Source organism: Acinonyx jubatus, chromosome B2, assembly GCF_027475565.1.
Source record: "Acinonyx jubatus isolate Ajub_Pintada_27869175 chromosome B2, VMU_Ajub_asm_v1.0, whole genome shotgun sequence".
Lineage (NCBI taxonomy): Eukaryota > Metazoa > Chordata > Mammalia > Carnivora > Felidae > Acinonyx > Acinonyx jubatus.
Window position 1 is genome coordinate 138,421,978 of NC_069385.1, and position 23,568 is coordinate 138,445,545.

The 23,568-nt window shown below is 44.1% G+C and overlaps 1 protein-coding gene across 9 annotated transcripts in view; it reads right to left on the reverse strand.

The window, feature by feature from the left end:
* KIF13A (kinesin family member 13A) overlaps window positions 1–20,238 on the reverse strand; it is a 212,938-nt gene extending 192,700 nt beyond the window's left edge. For 8 of the 9 annotated variants that reach the window (XM_027040380.2, XM_027040378.2, XM_027040379.2 and 5 more), the window contains exons 1-2: window positions 20,005–20,238; window positions 19,626–19,716 (exon numbers count right to left, since the gene is read on the reverse strand). In XM_027040380.2, coding sequence (XP_026896181.1) covers window positions 19,626–19,716; window positions 20,005–20,059 — 146 coding nt within the window. In that variant the 5' untranslated portion in view covers window positions 20,060–20,238. Of the gene's footprint in view, window positions 1–19,625; window positions 19,717–20,004 lie in introns of those variants that run through there. The other variant, XM_053223195.1, reaches the window with a different exon arrangement.
* Between the last annotated feature and the right edge of the window lie 3,330 nt (window positions 20,239–23,568).

Here is a 23,568-nt window from a genome sequence, read left to right on the forward strand (position 1 = left end):
TCCCTCCCCCTCTCTCTCTGCCCCTCCCTCACTTGTGCGCACTCACACACTCTTGCTCTTTCTCCAAAAGATGAAAGTAAATTTTAAAAAAGGAGGGAAATGCATCATGATGTTCATAGAGTGATGAGCACAACTGTTACTTGATCTCTAATATCCTCTATTTTCTACTTTGTTTAACAGTGAATGAGCACCACTTTTCCCGTTAGGAAAAAAATCCATATTAAAAGGTTACCTGAGACTTCCAAAGAAAAAGAAGGATATATGCCTCTTATTGGCCCTGCAGGAAGAAACCCTAAGCCATGCAAAAGTCCGCTGTGGGTTCCTAAATAGCCACACAGACTCTTGGATTATAAATATAGAAGTAGGACTGTTTTGTTGGTTACTTTGTTACTTCACAAGTGCTATGAAGAAAGAAAGCTAGCAGGAGCCCATCTCACACTCAAAGACTGGAAAACCAAACTTGTCTAAGGCCGAGAAAACTATCGAAGGCCTTTCTGGAGGGCTGCACGTTGCAGGAGCTGAGACGCCTGGTGATCTCCGGTCAGGAACGACCCCATCAGACCGCTGTTGCTATTGGTAACAACTTCCAGAGAGCCCCTTCTCCATCACTCCCTGCAGGTAAGACCCCCAGTGCATTTTCTCCTGCTCTCATCCGGCTGGAGACAGCGGCTCTGCCCTCCTGAACTGATTTCTGAACCAACAAGGCCCAGCCATGGGACTATGACTCAGTGTTTCGTAATTGTTGGGAGATGGATGGAAAAGAACTTGCTAATGAGGTGCTTATTTAACAAAGTCTGCATACTCTTAATAAAGAGTTAATAAAGTCTGCAATGGCTTACTTCAACATATAAATAAAAACAGATTCAACGCTATCCCTGCAAAATGCCGTTCTCATGTGACTTCCATTCCAATGTGCATTTTGGGACACCGTGTGTGTGCCACAGAGTGCCCACAACCCTCGGAACCCAGGGGCTTCTGACTTACCTAAGAGCATCCGTTTAACATGAGGGCTTCAAAATTGGAAAAAAAAAAAAAAAAAGACAACCACCATAAGCACAAGCAGAAGACGCAGCATCAACCTAAGTGCCCCTCAGCAACTGGAGAATGAGAGGCGCCCTTGCCCACCAGGAGGAGAAAAGCAAGGGAGTCAGCAGCCCTGCCCCTCACAGACCTGTCCCCAGTTAACTGGCCCCAGACTCCAGGGGAGGCTGGAGGAAGGTGCACGGGCAACCTTCCGGTACCGGGCCCTTCTGTGTCCATGACAACCGCAGGAAAAACGTCTCATCATCTGACTCACCCCCATACCAACTGGGTCAGGCTGCTGTGGGTGTCTCCCCGAGTCTGGGACCACACGGCACACAACAGCTCGGGCGCTACACGAGATGAAACAGCAATCACTTCGCCTCGGACAGGATCCCCTCCCACTACTTACCCTCAGAGAACTCGCTGCTGCGGCTGCCACGCAGGTGGTGTGCAGAAAACAGCAACAATGTGAACTCTGTCAAAGTCTGCGTGGCTTCTTGGCCGGATCAATCTCCCTGTGAGCTGTGCTGGCAGCCAGGGCCTGTGCTTGTCAGCCCAAGGCAGTGGCAGCCAGAGCTGTATGGGTCTGGAACCACATGTGTACCGCCATTCTCCAAAAAAGCCACACAACAGTGCAGACCCTATCATTATGTAATAATCTAACACAGAAATTAAAGGTCTCATGGGGCCCAGACGAGAAGCAGGAGAACCACAAGTGATGGGACAGACACAGCCTGAGGAGGAAATAAAAACATTCTGCCCACAGATTCATGTACGAAGGCACAGCTCTTCCTGTAAAATGCATATCCCCACATCTCTCACGGTATCCAGTCATTAAACATCCAGAGGACACCTCGTCTGTACAAGGCACGTGCTCGCCGCTGGGGGGAAAGGAACAGGGAAGGAACACACAAGAGACATGACAAGGGGCTCTGCCCTCGAGTTCGCCGTCTAGAGGAGGCAATAAGCTATTTGCACTAATTCTTCAGGAACATGGAGCCGGTGACTATCTCCAACTCAAGCGTGTGGGAACATTTACTCAGCACTCCACGGATGAACTCACAGAGCTATCATGAACTTCCGGTAAATGAACACAGGGCACTTCACGACTATCATTCTGCTTTACAGAAGTAAACAAACAAGCAAGGACGTGTGTAACACGCTAACAGAACGTTCACCGTAAGCTGTAACTTCAACCTGTAAAACGCTCTAGAAACAAGCGGAGAAGGAAGGACCGGAAGCCTTGGAACAGCTCTTCACAGACCCATGGTTCCCGAGCTGTGTGACCAGAATTCCCTGGGCCCCCTCATGCCTGTCCAGCTGTGCCCACCCTCCTGAGAAGACCGGTTGACCTCTGGGGTGGAGGTGACTAGTGGGAGGTGTCCTTGGACCGAGGTCCCCATATGGTTCCTATATGAGCCCTGTCTCCTCTCCACCATCCACAGAGCTCCTCTATGGCCAATGGAGAAAAAGACTGGATAGTCCATTAAAAAATAAAATGCCAAGCTCCCTCCAAAAACTCCAGACCAGTGCTACGGCTAAAGCCCGGCCAAAATGAATAACAAGTCCTCTAAGTTCTGAAGATGACACACCCCAGTGATCATCTGCTGAGACAGTGCAAAGCAGCATGGAGCCCTGTTTGCATCTGTCTGCGAACCCAGCCAGAACGTATGAGATGCTAGGCCCGTGAGGACTGGCCTCCACACAACAGCACCCAGAACGGCACCCAGGGCTCCTGCCCCTGCCAGCGACGCTCACACAGGGACACTCATGAGTCTATGTGATGGACTCTAGTCCGTGTGGCTGTGTGCACGGATGTAATTACCCTGCTGCAAAGTCAGAAGTCTGTATTAAGGGCCACGTTCTGCAGGCAAGAAGCCACAGCACCTGAAGAGCTTTCGTGAAAAACAGCTTTTCAGAAGACTAGAAATGTATTATTATTTCCCCCAATTTACAGGCCCTGAAATGCACATCCGTTCCTAAAACGGCAGCCTCTCTCAACTACACTTCCCTCTCACAAGGGCTGCCTGAGCCATCCTAATGACACAAGAGCACCAGTAGGACGAGCGAAGGCTCCAGCCAGCAGGCACCTTGCACTACACACACTGCGAAACGAAAGTATTCTCAAATAGGCTCATTCCACCTGGGGGCCTTGGTGTCATAAAGGAGATGCCAGGAGGAGGCAACTTTGGTTTGATAAAGTTCCCATGTGTTCAGACTCTAAGGAGAGTTTTCAGTACCTGCTGCCCCTCCCCCTCCAGCTCTCAAGCAGATCAAGAACCAGTTGGCTAGCTTGTCCACAGCAACGCGTCTTCAGCAGACACAGGTGAACAAGCTGGCCTCTGCAACATTTATCGTTCCCTTTATTCAGGGCAACAGGTTTGGGCCACGTGAATGGAGGAGCCTGAGAATGATCAGGACAATGGATTCACTACTTTTAAATGAGTATAACCCATCTCTGCTCAGCAATCCCACCAGGGTCACCAACATCCCCAGAAAGAATTCACCACATGGGAGGCTTAGGGAGGAGATCCCTGTCACTAACCCCCACAGCCAGGGCTATCCAGGATGCAGACATTTAAGCCAAACACTGCATTCAAGTTAATTCAAACAAACAAACAAACAAACAAACACATGTGGCAAGAGAAGCAGGCAAAGGTCTGCAAGCATGTAACTGATCTGAAATCTATTTACTCTCACACTGGCATAAGCTCTCCTCTGTCAGAATCCCCATATAAAAACATTCCTCTGCACTTAGTGTCACGCCAAGAATGATACTTCCTAACAGGATCTGATACACGCACTTAATGGCTGTTTAATCACCAAGGCTGACTAATCAAGTAAAAGGCTTTGTCTTTTCAATTGAAAATTGAAGCTTAGCTCATACATACTTCAGATATTTTAAAACATTCCAACTGCAGGGGCACCTGGGTGGCTCTGTCAATTGAGCATCCGACTTTGACACAAGTAATGATCTCACAGTTCGTGGGTTCGAGCCGTGCATCGGGCTTGGTGCTGACAGCTCAGCGCTTGGAACCTGCTTCTGATTCTGTGTCTCCCTCTCTCTCTGCCCCTCCCCCGCTCATGCTCTGTCTCTCTCTCTCTCTCTCTCTCTCTCCCCTCTCTCTCAAAAATAAATTAACATAAAAAAATAAATAAATAGGGGTGCCTGGGTAGCTCAGTCAGTTAAGCGTCCGACTTCGGCACAGGTCATGATCTCACAATCTGTGAGTTCGAGCCCTGCATCGGGCTCTGTGCTGACGGCTCAGAGCCTGGAGCCTGCTTCGGATTCTGTGTCTCCCTCTCTCTCTGCCCCTCCCCAACTCATGCTCTGTCTCTGTCTCAAAAATAAATAAATAAATAAAAAACATTAAAAAACATTAAAAAAATAAATAAAATTTTAAAAAGTAAAATAAAATAGAAAATAAATAAATAAAATAAAAATAAAACACTCCAGCTACAGAATGAAACACACGTAGCCCGGCCTTGCGCTCCCCAAATCAGCCTGTTGTCTCTAGATCACAGAGATGGCCTTGGAAAGGCTGAAAAGTCAAGGCCATCAATAAACTGGCACCCAAGGCCCATACCTGGCCCCTTCCTTGTTCCTCCAGCTTCCCCTGCCCCATCCTATTCTTTGCTTCCCGGGGTGGAACAAAGGGGTGGCAGGGGTGAACTCTGAGGGCACCATGAGGGCAAGAAGAGGCTGAGGGCAGAAACACTCCCCTGCATTCCTCCCCACTTCTGAAGCCATGAATGATGGCTCAGATGTTTTACGTGCACAAGGAACAAAGAGAAAAGCAGCACACGCTTCGTGTTCGTTCATGTAAATGTACAAAGTATTTAGCACATCAAAACTTTTCTGTTACGTTCCTCTTTAGTTCTTCTGTATTTCTGCACACAACTGGATACCCTGATCGAGATGTCTGATGGCATGCATCGTTCCCGTATTAAAAGAAATTGACCACAAAGGCATGTGCATATATGTTTGCAGGATACATATTTGTTTTGAAAAAGTATTTTAAGAAAACGACCAGGAAATTCAAAGGAAAATTACTGTAGTGTGTTTCTAGGAAACAGTCAAGAGATATTTTCCAAAAAGATTATGGTAAATAAATAAATAAATAAGTGAATAGGTCCAAGGATAAAATACATTCACTTAATGGGTGCCAGAGAACCAGATAAGTAAAATAGCTTCTTTATTTTGAATTTTTTTTTTAAGTTTATTTATTTTTGAGACAGAGAGAGACAGAGCATGAACGGAGGAGGGTCAGAGAGAGGGAGACACAGAATCCGAAACAGGCTCCAGGCTCTGAGCCATCAGCCCAGAGCCTGACGCGGGGCTCAAACTCACGGACCGCGAGATCATGACCTGAGCTGAAGTCGGACGCTTAATCGACTGAGCCACCCAGGCGCCCCTATTTTGAATGTTTAATAGAGACGCTTTGAGTCTACGTCTCCTATATAAACCATTGGAACAAGAGTCACCAGGCTGAGCACTGGGATAATAAAATCAGTCGCCTCAGGAAGAAAAAGAGAGGTACAGAAACCCTATATTATTGAACACAATATATCAGTACCTTCAGACAGCCATTGCCCCTGAAGTCAATTTCGGTCTAGGTAGAAGTAACCATCCAAGAATCCCCTACACTAAATAAAGCCTGCTAACCACTAATTATATCCTATTAATAGAAATATAATCAAATACTAACCCACACTTTCTGAGAACGTACTATGTCTAAGGTAACAAAGACTAGCACCCAGTAACTAGAACTCAGGGCTGAAGGTCCACGGTCATTGCAAAGACAAAAGAGTCTTTCTGACGTATACACTTCAATCAAAAGTAATCAGAAATTTCATAATACTTCAAAAGAACTGTGAGGTTTCCTACTTTCATTGCTCTTTTTAGATGTAAAAAAAAAAACCAAAACTTCGTATATTAAACTCGGAATGACTAAGAAACGGTATTAGGAAGAAAACCCGGGTCAATGAGCTTTAGGTGTTCCACAGTAATAAAAATAATAAATTATCAGCACTTAGTAGGTGCTATGTGGCAGGTACCATGCCAATCCCCACAATCACCACCATGTCTGGCACTTTCATTATTTCCATTTTATAAACGAGGAAACCAAGGCACTGAGGTTTGAGGGACTTGCCCAACATTTCACAGCCAATAATAAGTGACTCAAACATAAGCAGGTGGCCCCCAAAGTTCACACCACTACACCATTCTGTCACAATGCTTTGTTCTTCATACCCAACTAACGGCCACAGAAACATTGCAGAAGGCAAATAAAAGATTTCGCTTCATGGAGAGGAAAAGCTCCAGGTTGGATACAAGGTAACTTACCATACTTAAGAAATTTTAAACTCCGTTTAGGTTAACTTTTTTGTGGACAGGTCGACTGATTTCAATATACCAAACTACAAAAGCAAAGATGAACCCTGTACCATTAGAAATATTCAATTATACACATAAGAGGATGCTTTGCTCAGTTTTTAAAAGAAAAAAAAACTTTTAACATTGATAGTATGTGCTTTACTTTTTTAAATGGTTTTATTTATTTTTGAGAGAGAGAGAGAGAGAGAGAGGGAGTGGGAGGGAGGGGCAGAGAGACAGGGAGACACAGAATCCGAAGCAGGCTCCAGGCTCTGAGCCATCAGCACAGAGCCTGATGCAGGGCTCAAACTGGTGAAGCAAGAGATCATGACCTGAGCTGAAGCTGGATGCTTAACTGACTGAGCCACCCAGGCACCCCATAATAGAATGTGCTTTAGCCTGAAGGATCAAAGGAGTCAAGATGCCGACAACTGTAATGATTGATGTACTACCAAATATCACAGACACCAGGGACATCCAACTGCACGTCACAGTCTGTGGGTGACCTGTGGTGATGCTCCCGTCAATTCCCAGGAAAGGAGAGAATTAACCATGTGGTTATTTTACAAAGCTAAACTGTATTTTACAAAGCTAAACTTATCCAATGTTTAAATTCTCATTATATCCTTCCTTCTGTTGTTAAGCAGTTTATTTTATTAAATGAAGTATCAAGACGCAGTTGGTGTTTTTGTTTTTGTGTGCTCGCCTGGCACATTTAAAAGAAGTTGGAAACTGTTTATCCAAAGTTTTATTTCTATTGGTTTTTTTTTTCATTTTTATTTTTTTTAAGTAAGCTCTATGCCCAACATGGGGCTGGAACTCATGACTCTGAGATCAAGAGTCCCATGCTTTACTGACTGAGCCAACCAGGCGCCCCTATTTCTATTGTTTTGTTTTTTGTTTTTTGGTTTTTTTTTACTTGCTTCTCAAGTCTGGGAACCAATGAGCAAGGAAAGAGTTTTAACTCTTGGAAAAAACTAGTTAAATAATAACCTGGCTAGAGAACTTAAAAAGAAAAAAAAAAAAAGTCCCTTAGGAGTACAGTAGGCCAGCAATTTTGGAAAATTATTTCCACTGCATAATTCATCATAAAAGCTCAGACTAAGCTGTCATCCTCAAGAGATGAATATTATTCTATCAAACCCAGCAATAGTTCAAGGCTTCAAAAACACTTAGTTATATTGCCATGCTAATGTTACCTATTTGTTCTCTAACTCCAGGTCAAAAAAGCAGATGTTTAAAACTGGATACAGTTGCTCAGATTTAACACCATTATCTTGATAAGCTTGGCAAACACACTCCTCCCTACTTACTCAAAACATTACCCTTGAAACAAGTAATTTTAAGGATCTTTCTCAATGTAATAATGTAACCGTTACAATTTGTATAGAGAAGTCTAAACTTTAATTAAGTATATAAATAGAAGTAAAGACAGAGAACAAAATGACAAAACAAAACAAAAAACCCCAACAGTTTGTTACCCATTTTTGAAAAGGGCAATTAGAACTGTAGGTTCAGCCATAAATCTTTAAACATTCTCTGTTTAGCTGAGATAATAGATAAGTGGGCATATAAAGCATCAATTCTGAAGACTTGATTATTAATCCATTGAAGGTAAGTCTATCAAAAGGTTTGTTAGGGGTGCCTGGGTGGCTCAGTCAGTTAAACATCTAACTCTTGATCTCACAGTTCATGAGTTCGAGCCCCGCATTGGGCTCTGTGCTGACAGCACGGAGCCTGCTTAGGATTCTCTCTCTCTCTCTCTCTCTCTCTCTCTCTCTCAAAATAAATAAACTTAAATAAATAAATAGCTGTTAATCTGTTCAACAAACTACATGTGGGTTTACTGTTTGTGGCCTTCCAAAATGTGGGATAAATCTACTTGATATTCGTAATACAACGTCTGTACATTTCCCCACCATTTGCCCCTTCTGGTTTTCCTCTGAGGCCCCCAGCTTGAGACAAAGGAATATTTGTGGTCCTAGGTGGTGGATGTACAATCCAGGGAGTGTCTCCTCAAGAAGACACAAAGAGCTAACAGCAGAGAGTAAAGCTTCCCTTTCCTCCAAGGCTTCCTTCCTGTTCCAAGACTCCAAACTTCTTCCCCCAAGGGAATGGCAGATGCTTTCCGCACACTGCTCCTAACAGCAGCAAAGCTCATCACACCTACAGAGCAGACACCGAAGAGCCGCCCGGAATCAGTAACTCCATTCTGCGTTCAAAAGAAAGAGTAAGAGAGCACAAACCAAAAGGGACATATGTGTACACACACTCTCTCTCTCTCTCACTCTCTCTCTCCCCAACCAGAGCTGGTCCCACAACGGAGGATAGGAAATACAGAGCATCAACCAACGTTTGGAAGGGTTGTAACAGAACCCTCAGAAATAAAACTACCCAAGGACACTTTAGGCAAATAGCTCTGGAAATGTCATCTCTCCACCCCCATGCACACACGCTTATTACATAAAACAGCTGCATGCCCGGGAGAACAGCTTAAAAATCACTGGTTCCCAAAAAAGCACAACCGTACTAGAAGGAAACGGATCCAAAGGTCCAAATCGGATGACTTACAACCCCCTGTGGGTGCATCCAGGAGCTGGTGCCCTAGCCGAGGTAGGAGGCACGCAGAATGTCTGTGAGGGACCCAGGCTCCTCGGCTGGCTGATAACGACTTCGGAGAGCGAGAGCTACTGGCTGTCTCGTTTCACTTGACGCCTTCACTTCTTGCATCAGCTACTGCAGGCAAACAGCCTGTTGAGGACAGTGACCCTGTCCTCCCTAGTTTTCCTGACACTCTGAGAAGCAAGTTACAACGCAACCCACTTCAGTTCCTATAAGCGTTACCTACTGACACTGTTGGACGCAACTGTACATGTAAGCACAGGTCAGGGCAATCTGAATTTCAGGCTGAAAACACTTTACAGCTTATCTGGTCTAGCCCTCAACTTTACAGATGCAGAAGGTCATACGGAGAAGGATCGATGGCCAGCTCAAGGATCCGTATCACGTCAGTGGCAGAACCAAGCGGCACCCCAGCTTCTAGCTTGTCCCGCTGTGCAGACCCCTCCACATACAAGGGATCCCCAGGCTCTGGGACAGAACAGGAGCAGAGGCTGGGATGACCCCATCGTCACAGGGGTCCACGGCAGGGAACTGTGGCCCACAGGCCGCTGGCAAAGCTGAAGAACCAATGCTTCCCAGTAAGTCAGTATCCAGGGATGGGCCAGGCAAGAGGCAAGGGCTCTCTCTACATCTAGATAATTGAGGTACTTCCTTTCCTACTGCTGCAATTCAAGTAAAACAAATAAGCGGAGAAATTTTTATGACACACACTTGGCTAGAGAGCAGGAGGCTTTTTTTCTTTCCTTAGTGGTAGAGAATTTATTTAGCTTTGTGGGGCTTTACTTCCACAACCCTATGAAAGTTCCATAAATTATGGGAATAAGGTAAATATTTAGCCTGAGTTATGAGGCTTTCCTACATTAATTTTCAGAAAGTTAATGGTTATGAGTACATGATCACAATCAAAATGGTAAAATAAACCCAAGGACAAGGTGTGACACTGGCCTTTAAAACCTGGTTTATTAAGCTGGACCAGTGATTTTCAACCTTGGCCACACATGAGAACCAACTGGCGACCATGTGAGTTAACCGCCTCGGACATTCAAGCTGGTCAAGCCTTCTAATGTCTACACCTCAGACTTCTAGTTTTCAAGGATGAGGCCACAGACTTTGTGGAACAAACAAGTCATACCTACTTTGCTCTATCTGAATTCCTGACCCACAGAATCCATGGGCATAAGAAAATGGTTGTTTCAGACCACTAACTTTTGGGGCAACTTGTTAAACAACAATCGGAACTGGGACATGTGAAAAGCATTTAAAACTCCCAATGCCTAAGGTGCACCCCGGCTTAGCCAGAAAGAAAGGGATGCAAGTCATTGTGGGACCCCCAGACATCTATTTTTAAATCACCTCGGGGACACCTGGGTGGCTCAGTTGATTAAGTGTCCGACTCTTGGTTTCAACTCAGGTCATGATCTCTCAGTTCTTGAGTTCAAGCCCTGCATTAGGCTCTCTGCTGACAGCTCAGAGCCTGGAGCCTGCTTTAGATTCTGTGTCTCCCTGTCTCTCTGCCCCTCCCCCACTCATTCTCTGTATCTCTGTGTCTCTCAAAAATAAATAAACATTAAAAAAATTGGTGGGGGGGACGCCTGGGTGGCTCAGTTGGTTGAGCATCTGACTTCAGATCAGGTCGTGATCTCACGGTTTGTGGGTTCAAGCCCCACGTCGGGCTCTGTGCTGACAGCTCAGAGCCTGGAGCCTGCTTCGGATTCTGTGTCTCCTTCTCTCTCTGCCCCTCCCCCACTTATACTCGGTCTCTCTCTCTCTCTCTCTCTCTCTCAAAAATAAATAAATGTAAAAAAATTTTTTTTTATATTTAATTTTTTTTAAATAAAGCACCTCAGGTGATTCTAACATGCAATCATGTCTAGACCTGGGCTATCCAATACGGTAGCCATCAACCACATGTAGCTGTTTAAATTTAAATTAAAATTAAATTAAGTAAAATGTAAAATACAGTTCTTTGGTTGCACTAGACACATGTCAAGAGCTCAGTAACCATATATGGCTAATATTACCATATTGGATGCAGATATATAGAACATTTCCATCATCACAGAAAATTTTATTGAACAGTGCTAATCTAGACCACTTCTCAAAGCTCGGTCCTGAGCTAACAGATCAACATCATCTAGAAATTTGTTAGAAATGCAAATTCTTAAGCTACATCCCAGATTGACTCAATCAGAACTTTTTGGGGTGGGGGCTCTCCAAATGACTCACACACACTCAAGGGCAAGAATGACTGCTCTTGTTACTGACCCTACAAAATCATTTTCCCATGACCTATCTCATATTTAAATCTATAAATCATCAGCTTTTAATTCCATTATAATGTAAGATAATAGTTCATGTAGTCATATAATTCTAAAGGTGTATTTTTAAGTTAGCAAATTTGCATGAGAAGAAATGCCTTTCAGTTAGCAAAAATTCTAAAAAGTCTCATAAAGATGCCCCCGGTTATTTATAATCATTAAGAGAAACAATCTTTAGGCCCAAAAACATTTAAATGGTTAAAAATTACATGAAACTCAACAAACCATTCAATTATTAAAATTATAATTGTGAAACTTACGTTGCATGCATGACAAAAATATAAATGAGAGAAAAGCAAAACAGAAAACTGAAATTGCAAATCTGTGTATTACACGGACAAGGACAAAATGAAGGTAGAGGAAAAATAAGAATAACTGGTTAGTCTTGGCCAGACAATGACTCCCATCCCTTTTTATTTCTGCCATACCTCTTATAAAGTTAACTATGGAAAAACATTTTAGAGTATCTAAGGAAGCAACTTTCTAAAAAGATGTAATTGTGCTTTGATGTGAAAAGCCATTGCAAGAACAATTTTGTAAAATAGTTCTACTACTTTATCAGTGACTCACTGAATTGTTCATCTCATAGAAACACACAATCAAGACAGGACTGAAGCAAATGATTAGGCTTAGACAAGTTGTCCTTTCCTGAGAGTCACAAGGATTTCTTCTTTCTACTCTTCCTTTTAACCTTAGATTCTACATTCAAATAGAAGGATTGTGTATTTTTACAAACAAAACTTTAAACATGTGAAAACCTGACATTTTTTCTTTTAGTTTCCACACATTTGTTGGGTGATAAAATGCCAAATAAACTAATTACCCAGGAGGAATTTCTCACATTTTCTTCTTACACTTGCAAACATAAAGTCCCAGAAATGTTTTGTAGAGTGGCCTTCTTTGAAAGCAGAGCTCCTGAATCCCACATAAATCAACTCTTGATTGTTTTAATACATGTTTTCATATAAATTTTAGCATTACTTCCTTTATTGACAGCTCCGTTGTTATTAAACTGAATTTCTTACGTTGTCAAGGTACGGTGTAATCTTTCTGAGTGTTTCTGTGTTGGTTTCTCTGCTATTTTGTTTCCTATGCTGGTAATATTCTCCAAACTCCTTTAAATTCTAAATGCATAAACACGTTCTCTACTCTAGCTCCAGGGAAAATTTGAGAAAAGGTAACTGTAGTTGAATAACTCTGAGAAACCTTGATGTCTTCAGGAAACCTGTTCCTGTAAATTTCTTAAAAATATGAGTGAGAAGCATATTTAATTTTGTTAAAAATTGGAAACAATCCAAGTTATCCACTTATGTCCAACTAGATTTTACCAGAAGAAGCCAAGTTAACTGGGCTGATAAACTGGCCAGTTTGGTACCATTTAGAAAAATTTTCCCAGCCCCATAAGCATACATATTTTTAAATGAAAACTGACTCCAAAAAAAATCTCTCAACTAAAATTTTTGCAGTAGTGATGCAAAAATAATATTTTTCTACTTTTTACAGCTTTTTGTACCGGCTACAACTAATTATCTCCATGATTGCTGGTAATTAAGCATCGTCTAAGGCAACTACTACCTTCAATTACAGGGTTTACGTATGCTCTTAAGAAAAAGGAAATCATTATTTTTATTTCCATTATTGGAAGTTAAACAGAAAAAGGGTAGGATAAAAGGTTTTAATAATTTTTTTTTTTTAAGCAGTGAAGAGAACTTACAAAATCCTTTGTGTTGGTGTGTTGGGCATTCTTGAATCTAGGCACTGAGAATACAAAGATGAATCATATATAGTCCTTGCCCCAGAGAAACCAGAGTCTAGCTGCATTCAGCTCCAACTGAGGAAAGGTCCTTAACACAGAAGACGGAGATCAACACAAACAAAACAACACACTTAAAAGAAAAAAGTAGACTATATACAGAAAACTATCATTAATGTCCTCAGAAAGGGAGTGAAAATACCAAGAAACAAAAATAGGCTACTACAAAAAAAAAAAAAAAAAAAAAAAAAAAAAGGCAGAGGCCAAATAATGAGTTCTTGGAAATTAAAAGTATGATAGCATAAAAGAAAAATTAAACATAAGGGTTGAAAGATACAGTGGAGAAATCTCTTAGAAGGTAGAACAAGGACACAAGTTCTCAGGTCAAAAAGGTCTATTGTGATTTCTCAAAAACAGAGAAGAATATTCTACAAGATTCTAGAAAGTGAAAATCTATGTAACATCTAAAGGATTAGAAACCTAACTTTGGACTTTTCAACAGAAACATGGGAAGATAAAAGACAACAGAGCAACCAATGCCTTTAAAATGGAATTTTTTTTTTTTTTGATTTTAATGTTTATTTTTGAGAGAGAGACAGAATGGGAGCAGTGGAGGGACAGAAAGAGGGGGAGACACTGAATCTGAAGCAGGCTCCAGATGCCCCTAAAATGAATTTGAGACCCACGTAAACTATCAATGAGATGAGTGGGTAGATTAGACATTTTCATGGTTTCAAAAAACTTTGCCCTTTCTATGGAAGCCACTAAAGAACATGCCAGGGCTCCTGAATGGCTCAGTCACTTAAGCGCTGACTTTGGCTCAGGTCATGATCTCCTGGTTCTTGAATTCGAGCCCCACATCAGGCTCTGTGCTGACAGCTCCGAGCCTGGAGCCTGCTTTGGATTCTGTGTCTCCCTCTTTCACTGTCCCTCCCCTGTTCCTGCTCTGACTCTCTCTCTCAAAAATAAACATTAAAAACAAAAAAGAATATGTTCTACAAAATTAAGGCAGTAAACCAAGAAAGGAAAAGGAAACAGAAAAACAAGAGATTCCACACAGAAAAGAGATAAAAGGAATCCTCAGAATAATGCGACAGGCAACCCCAGGTGATAGCTAAGTCAGGCACAGAAGACTACCATTCATAAAGGAGCATATTGGAAGGCTTGAGATAAATGTCTCTAAAAAGATGAGATCAAGAGAGAACTTAATGTATTTGAATGTCCTTGAATTTCCTGAAAGGAGATTTAGGTAAGGAGCAGATAAAATTTAATGATTTAAATGTTGAATTAAGGATAAGTACATAGAAAAAGAAGCAAATTAAAGAAAAAAGAAAAGCAACTGTTAACTCCAGGGGAAAAAAATTTTGTATGACAGAAAAAGAAACCACAGAAGAGCACATGGCTCAACTGTAAACAGCTAATTATATTATATAGTCATATAAATAATGTAAATACTAAATATTCATATTATCAAAATTACCATATAACTATACTGTGGAAATGGAGGATGGGAAGAATTTGGGGGTGAGGTGGGGATAGAGCATTGAAAGAGAACACAACACACATAAGAAACTAGCACTACCAGTATGTTATTCAGAAATATGGAGGGAAATTCCAAAAGAATAAGCTAAAATTGCTACTATGTAGTTGCCTCTGGGGAAAGAAATGAAGAAGAGGATTCCTTCTTTTTTTATCACAGCCCTTATAAATTATAGAACTACTTTACACTTTAAATTATGTACACTAGGGGCACCTAGCTGGCTCAGCCAGAAAAGCATGTAAATTTTGATCTCAGGGTTGAGTTTGAGCCCCATGTTGCGTGTGGAGATTAAATAAATACATAAAGTGTACAGATTTTATACACATATTACATATAAACATATATGTATTCAGAACCCAGCCTCTTACCCACTAAACCTGTTTTTCAAATTATAAATTTGTAACCCATTAGTGGGTTATGAAATCTATTAAGCAAGTCAACCATCATTTCTAAAATGAATTAGAACAGAGAGGGATAGAAAATAACAGATACACTGCATATAGTAAAATTTTTGTGAACCTTCATACACGTGCATACACACAAACACAGTCCATGATGTTAAATGTAGTTTTCACTGTGGACTATGAATAAAATAATTTTAAAAACACTAATCTACACTGCATTATAATTACATTTAGTCTTATTTCTTAGAAGTAAGAAATTCCAATCTACCTTTATTTTAAAACAAAGACACGGAAAGCACTGACAGATAATGAAAACATTCCATAATAATGCTCTTTAAAATACCACGAATGTCATGCATGAAGAATGATCACTCTTAAGTTAATGAAATCTAAATGCTCTGCTTTCTTACAATCGACTATAATATTTGAGCTAGAGAGAAATATAACAACACAGAAAGCAGAAGAGAATTCAAAGTCACCCCAATAATTTTATAATGTGGAATTTTACTGATCCTTAGGTGGTCTATTTTTTAAAATTTCATATGACTTTCACTAATTTCTAAATTTCTGATCTACAAAGATACTTGAGCAGAAGGTGCCATCCTAGAACCTTTGGAATAGCAGGGAAAGCCAGCGTGGAGGGAAAAATAAACTACAAACAAAAAAAACTACAAACAAAAAAACTACAAACAAAAAAAAACTACAACATACAATATATAAACTAGAAAATATATACACAGTTGACGAAGACATAGCTTTCTCCCACAGACCAAGCATACCCTTTACAAGCTACACCACACATCCCACAGTATGGAAAAATTGGTCAAGAAGCTAAAACTTTGATGCTCTTTTACTAAGAGCCTAAATTTAGCCCATTTTTCTTTCCACCTAGCTGGGTTATACACGCACATTGCTGTGAATGCTTACCCAACAATTCACTTACATAAAATAAGATCAAAACATCTACAGAAACAAGTTCCATTATACTCTTCATAATAAAGCTTCACTTCCTAAAAGTTATAAAATCAGGTTCATGAGCTACCCATCTGTATTTTTAAAACCACCACTCCCATCCAAACTGGACATAAAAAAAGAATGAGTATTAACATATGGGTGTTTAAAGATATTTGTTGAAATATACATAAACAATAGATTCACGTGTGTGTGTGTGTGTGTGTGTGTGTGTGTGTGTATGTATGTGTATCTAAAAATATACATTGTTTCAGAGAGATGAGGGGATGTGAGAACAGGGGAGACAGCAGGGTGAAAGAGTTTGCACGATGTGTCTCTTGATACTTTGATTTTTAAACTATTACCTGTTTTGGCAATTAGGGCTTCTTATTCTCTTCCTCTTCCTGAACTGCCTTCCTTCTGCATCCTAGTCCATGTGCTGCGTGCACAGACACACAATCAGCCAGAAATAATCTGTGGCAGGTGTGTTTTCAAGCTTTCTTTGACAAAGGACTTTCTCCTGATCTTGAAGATGTGAACCTACACTCTTAGCAACCACAAGGCCAACACAAATGCTATCATCTGTCCCTGCAGGATGCCAGGACCCTTGGTCATTTCCTCAGCCCTTCCTCAGTACCCCCCTCACACTGGGGGACCTAACTCAGTGCAGACATTTGCTGAGTGCCTGCTATGTGCCAGGTACTATTTGGAGGCAAGGGACACAAAGGGAAGTAAGATAAGGTACCTGCCTTCAGGGAGCCTGCAAACTCAAAAGGAGACAGAAGAGGAAACTGGTAATTTCCAAATGATATGGTACATATCAAAAATATTGTGGGCCCATAGTGATCTTTGGATCCCCTGTGCCGAGAAAGGTACCTAAATGATCTGAACGTCGTAAATATCTCCTGAATGGTAAATGCAATAGAATTTTAAGAAACATGTTCATATATGTCTTAATATTTCAAAAAGGTGATGAGTATATGTGTCAACTATTAACCTGATATTGTATTATATATTATATATATTATATATATATGTCAACTATTAACTCTGTAGTGTATTTTCTTACAATTTCAACACAAATATCTTTAACCTCAGAAGCCCCATGATCTTTTGGTCCTTAACATGTAGTCTTGGCTTTGATTCCATAAAGGAGGAAAGTTGTGAAAGCTAAGCCTGTTTCTTTCCCTGGAAATCAAAGCACCCTTGCTTGGTTTTACTTGTTAAGACTGAAAACTTTCACCCACTAATTTAAATTTTCTACTCATGGTTAATACATTGCAACTTCTTGCAATTTTCAGGAAAATAATAATTCTCACTTTGACATAGGTCTCTGCCAATATTATTTAAACACTTGAACTTCTAGGTAAGAAAAATAATATTCCCACCTTGCCCTGAGCTCTGTCCCAAAACAGATGATAGAAATGAACTGCAAACATAATATGAAGCATGGTTGTAATTAATCAACCCAGAGCCCAAGGGAGGAATCATTTCTATTTTTAAATGCACTGTTGCTTTAAATGAAAACCTGGTGGAGAAATATGACACCAAGCTGCATAATGAAAATCAAAATGCATTTGATGTCTCCATCCTTGCAAAGACAATAGTCCTAACCTACAAGCAGCTCTGTGGAGTTGACTCCACTCAAGTATTCTGCAAACTGCATGACCGGTACCCAGGCAGAATTCCACAGAAGGGTCCATCCACCAAAGAATCCTATCTGTCAGGAGGACAAAACAAGAGAACTCCCATGTTTCAATGCTATTCTTACAGCTTCAGAGAAGGGGCTATTCCAATAAGCAAGCAGATGGATAAATTCCCAAATCATCCTACAAACCTTTACTTAAAAGACCCTGATTAGTAACTGCAGTGGTGGCCCTAAAAATGATCAACTAGTTATTGAGCATTTCTAAACAACGGTCTACAGTTATCATTTTTATCCAAGTTCCACAGAATTAAATGTTTCTCTCCACGAATCACAAAGCTCATTTCATTAAACAGTAGCTAACAGTAGCACTCCCTACGGTTAAGAGTGACAAGGAGCAGGTGCCAAACCAGCAAAGGAAACAGAAGCTACAACTACATAATAGAAGCTAGTATTAATGTTCTACCTGTTTCCCCGGCTGCTTTGAAGAATCTGACCCGGCAGAATTTGCGGGGGAGAGGGGGGACAACATAAAAATACCCAGTTTTAGAAAAAATGTTGATGCTGTGTGCACCTAATTTAATCTGTAAATATTTAAATTTACTCAGTTGGCTCATTAGCACCATGAAATATACAACCATAGTACTACGAATGTATCTAAAATAATATAAATATTTACAATGTATCCAAAAATATCCAAGGATAGATCCATTACTGAAAGCATTTAACAAACGTCTGAAGTATAACTTAGCAATTTACTATCACTATAACAATCTGCTATAGGTAGTCTGAAAACTGAATAAAAATTTCTAGCCTCAGCACAAAATGTAAAGAACTCCCAATCTCACCTCCTGACACCTTCTTCCCCCAAATTTAGCAAAACTGTGCCTGAACACCACATGATTATATATTTCATTAAACAGTAGCTAACAGTAGAGCACTCCTTATGGTTAAGAGTTGCTTCCTTTAGCAATAAAATAACAAATCCTACTTCAGTCTCTATTCAGTGCCAAACCTCCCAAGAGCACAAATGACTAAATTGTAGCGCGTGGATCAACAGGTGACTTTTAGAAACACACTTACACTCATGTCCCAGAGGAATTAATTCTGTCAAACTTACAGTTTTCATCTTTCCTATTTTTACAAGCTACTGCACTGCGATGCTGAATGAATTCCAACCGTTTTCTTCTCAGGGGCTTACCAGAAAAATGCCAAATATTCAAATTATTTTAAGGCATTTTCCCATACTGCTGCGTGGAATAGAGCAGAATTAATAAGGATCCAAGAGTTACCACTTTTCAAATGCAAATATGTTGCCATCTAGTAAATGCAGCCCCTTTTTAAACATCCCCCCAGTGTCTACGCAGCTCAGGGCACTACTTTTGTTTCCTTGAAAATCAAAATTCGCGCATTACATTCAGGCATTATCTAGACCCAGCACCAACAAAATAACAGACTTTAAATGGTCCACGCCTCAGCCTGCATCATACAATACTGTTCGGCTTTATTACCCCCCCCCCCCTTCATTTTACGTACAAAGTCCCTAAGCAATTCTGCCAAGTAAAGCACACTGTGAAGTGGTAGAGGAAAAACGAGGGGCACTGGGTTTCACGAAAACAAGGCCTTGGGATGGTCGCTTGCCCCCTCAGGCCTCAGTCTTCTTATCTGTAAAATGTGGGGCTGGTCGTCTGTAGGGTTCCCTCCGGCCCCCCCTGTCCGGCTGCCGCGAAGCCGGCCGGGGACGCAGCGGACTGGTGCCGGCGGTGGCCCGGGGTGCCCTGCCTGAAGCCACTCTAGACGGGAGGGGACAAGGGGGGGGGGGGTGCCGCGGGAGGAGAGGAACTTGGACTTGTAACAGCTTCAGACAGGAGCGTGCGACAAACTTGAAGCCGTCCCCGTAACCATACGGAAGAGCCATCCCATTTTCCGGGCTCCCACTTGTAGGAGGCTGCGGGTGGGACCCCCCTGCCCGCCCTCTCGGCTCCCCTTTACCTTTCTCCCTGTTTGGTGTTAGAAGGAGGAGGGTGCAGGACCGTTTGATTCCCTTCCATCTCCACCACGCACTTGGTGTTCAGTTCCAGTTCTGAAAGCAAGAGGGGAAGGGGGCCGCTGCCGCAAGCCGAGCATCCGCGCCTGCAGCCCCCAGGGCGCGGGGCTCTCCCGGGGGGCGGCCGAGCCGGGAGCCCGGAGCCGGGAGCCGCGCGCCCGGGAGGGGGGGGGGGCTCCGCGGCCAGTGCGGCGCCGCCTCCGCCCCGACCCCGCCGCGCTCTCGCCGCGCCCCCCCACCCCACCGGCCCCGCGGCCCGCACTTTCCAAAGTTGCCCCCGCCCTCGGCCCGACCACAGAGAAAAACGAGCGGAAAGCTGCTCACCTCGCCGGTTCATGGGCCGGACCCGGACGGCAACTTTTACCTTCGTATCCGACATGTTGGCGGCGCCCGCTCGGCCCCAGGCGGCCCCTCACGCGCCGCGCCGCCGCCGCCGCAGCCGCGCGCCCCCCGAGCGCGGCCGCCGCCGCTCCGCCGTGTGCTCCGCGAGGCAGCGCCGAGGCGCGCGGGCCATCCCGGGGGAGCGCGACGCGGGGCACGGCCGGGCCCGGGGAGGGGCGGGCGGGCGGGCGGGAGCGCGGGGCGGGGCGCGCGGCGGCGGCGCGGGCGGGAGGAGGCCGCGCGGCCGGGCCCAGGCGCCGCTCTAGCCGCGCCGGCCCAGCCGAGCGCGCCGCGCCGCCGCCCCTCGCGCCCGCCCCGGGCCCGGCCGCGCCGCCATCTTCCGCGCCCCGCCCCGCCCCACCGGGGCCCGGGGCGCTGGGGAGGCCAGGCCTGGGGAGGGGGGGTGGGGGCGCTCGGCGGGGTCCGGGGCGCTGGGGAGGCCTGGCCGGGGGTGGGGCGCGCGGCGGGGCCTGCGGCGCTGGGGAGGCCGGGGCGCTGGGGAGATTGGGCCGGGGGAGGGGGCGCGCGGCGGGGCCTGGGGCGCTGGGGAGGCCGGGGCGCTGGGGAGGCCGGACCGGGGTGGGGGGGCCGGGGGCCTGGGGAGCCCCGGGCCAAGCCTGTGCCGGCACCCGCGGCCGCGGGGACCCCCAGGAGCACCGCCTGGAACTTGAGTCCCCCAGGGGGGCCGCTGTCACCCGCAGACCGGGAGCCCCAGGGCGCACCGGGTGGGCAGGCCTTACCCACGGAATGAAATACGCTGCGACCGCACTGCCAGCACACCGCCCCCTCCGCCCGCCCCACACCCCGTGCAGCGGTCTTTTCGGGTCCAAGTGGGGGCCCGAGGCTAGAAATGAATCTGTGCATCTGTCGCCGACAGAGTGTGTGCTTCTCAACAGCGCTCTCGCTTCCCTTCCCTTCCCTTCCCCCCCACTTCTCCTGGGCGAGAGACGTCAAGTAGGCTGGGAGGGTCATTCGGTCTTACATAAGAATTTAATAGCAATGGGTTCTGTTGTCCTGCCAAATGCAGACCTCGCTGCCAGGGCGGAACTGGGTGAATCTGATTGATTCTGTTTGGTTCAACAAGTGCTTATCGGGAGCTTACTGTGTGCCAGGCAATTCTGAAGCGCACCGAAGTTTAAAATTCAGACCTTAGGGGCGCCTGGGTGGCTCGGTCGGTTAAGCGTCCGACTTCGGCTCAGGTCATGATCTCACGGTCCGTGAGTTCGAGCCCCGCGTCGGGCTCTGTGCTGACAGCTCGGAGCCTGGATCCTGCTTCCGATTCTGTGTCTCCCTCTCTCTCTGCCCCTCCCCCGTTCATGCTCTGTCTCTCTCTGTCTCAAAAATAAATAAACGTTAAAAAAAATTTTTTTTTAATTCAGACTTTAAATCTGGGAGAAATATTTCGATTTTGCTTAAATGTAGAAATTCAGTCATTCACAAGTTCATTGAAATTTGTGGGACTTGGGGACCTACTGTGCGCTCGGTGCCGTAGAGGATGCACACAGCATGAATAAAACAATGTATGTGTCCTGTTCTGTAGACAGACACTCTGATGGGGAAACAGCACTGGATTCAGGTATAATGCCAGACCGTGTGAACAAGCGGGGGAGAGAGGTTCCACACTGTCTCCCAACAGGTGCCACGTTGTGGGCTTGACTCTACGTAATGCTCATTTCTTTTTTTTTTTTTTAAATTTCTTTTGTTTATTTATTTTTGAGAGAGTGTGAGTAGGGGAGGAGCAAAAAGAGAGGGAGACACAGAATCCGAAGCAGGCTCCAGGCTCTGAGCTGTCAGCACTGAGCCCGCGCAGGGCTCGAACTCATGAACTGTGAGATCATGACCTGAGCCGGAGTCTGATGTTCAACGGACTGAGCCACCCAGGTGCTCCCCTCCTTATTTCTGTCCTGTTGCAGGGTCCACTAACTCGGTCCACCTCTGAATGTTCCCGGGTCCGCTAATTCAGTCCACCTCCGAAAGGCCTGTGTCATCTTCTTTCCTTTTCTGTTCCCACTGATGCTCAACCAACTGAGCCACCCAGGCGCTCCCCTCCTTATTTCTGTCCTGTTGCAGAGTCCACTAATTCAGGCCACCTCTGAATGTTCCCGGGTCCACTAATTCAGTCCACCCATTCATCTACCCAACAAATGAGTACTGAGGACCTACTATGTGACAGACACTGTTCTAGGCTCTTGGAATATAATGCTGAGCAAAAGAGGCAAGCTAGGGATGGATGCCCAGGTAGCCCAATTGGTTAAGCATCCAACTCTTGATTTTCGGCTCAGGTCATGATCTCGTATTTCATGAGTTCAAGGGCACTGAGGGTGGAGCCTACTTGGGGTTCTCTCTACCTCTTTCTCTGCCCCTCTCCCATGAATTCTTCCTCTCTCTCTCAATCTCTCCAAAATACATAAATAAAACTTAAAAAAAAAGAAGAGAGGCAAGATTAACAACTTCCTGGGGCCAACCATCTAGTTCTATGCCTTTCTCCTCACTTTCTGGCTACTCAGACATCCTCTTAGCCTGAGCTTCCTAGGGGCACCTGGATAGTTGTTGATTAAGCCTCTGACTTCAGCTCAGGTCATGATCTACCAGTTTGTTGGTTCAAGCCCCGCATCAGGCTCTATGCTGACAGCTCAGAGCCTGGAACCTGCTTCTTCTTCTCTGTCTCCCTCTTTCTCTGCCCCTCCCCTGTTTGTGTTCTCTCTCAAAAATAAATAAATATTAAAAAAAAAAAAACTGAACTTCCTAGTTTTACCTTCTACAATCTCTCCTATACCCAGCTTCCAAGCTGATTTTTTTTCCCCTGATTAAAATTTTATCCTTTGATCATGCATGCTATTCTATCGCTCAAAAAAACTGCCTCCTGGTAATCTAGTACCCTATTTAATATTACCTCCCCTGTTCCTGAAATCCTTCACTTCACCCAGAACCTTTTCACAAGTAAGATTCCATCCCCATGCTATGCCAATGTTCTCTAGTGTCCATCAGAGTGAATTAGAGAGGGTTGAATAGTGCCTCCCAATGATATGTTCAAGTTCTAATCCCCTAGTACCTGCAAATGTGACCTTATTTGGAAAAACAGGGTCTTTGTAGGCATTAATCAAGTTAAAATGAGGTCATCCTGGGATAAACCTTAAATCTAATGGCTGGCATCTTTAGAAAGAACCGGGAGGTTTGGGCCTCCACACATGGAGAAGATACCCATGTGAAAATGAGGGCAGAGATAGGAGGGATGGAAGCCACAAGCCAAGGAATGCCAAGAATTTCCAGAAGCTCTGAGAAGCTAGAAAGAGGCAAGGAAAGATTTTTTCCTAGAACCTTCACAGGGAGCATAACTTTTTCAACACCTTGATTTTGGACTTGTAGCCTCCAAAACTGTGAGAGAATAAATTTCTGTTGGGTTAAGCCACACAGTTGGTGGTAATTTGTAACAGCAGCTGTAGGAAAGTAATACAGGGATTAGCGTCTCTTTGCCTCTTCCCCAAACCCTTCTTGTTTCATGTCCCT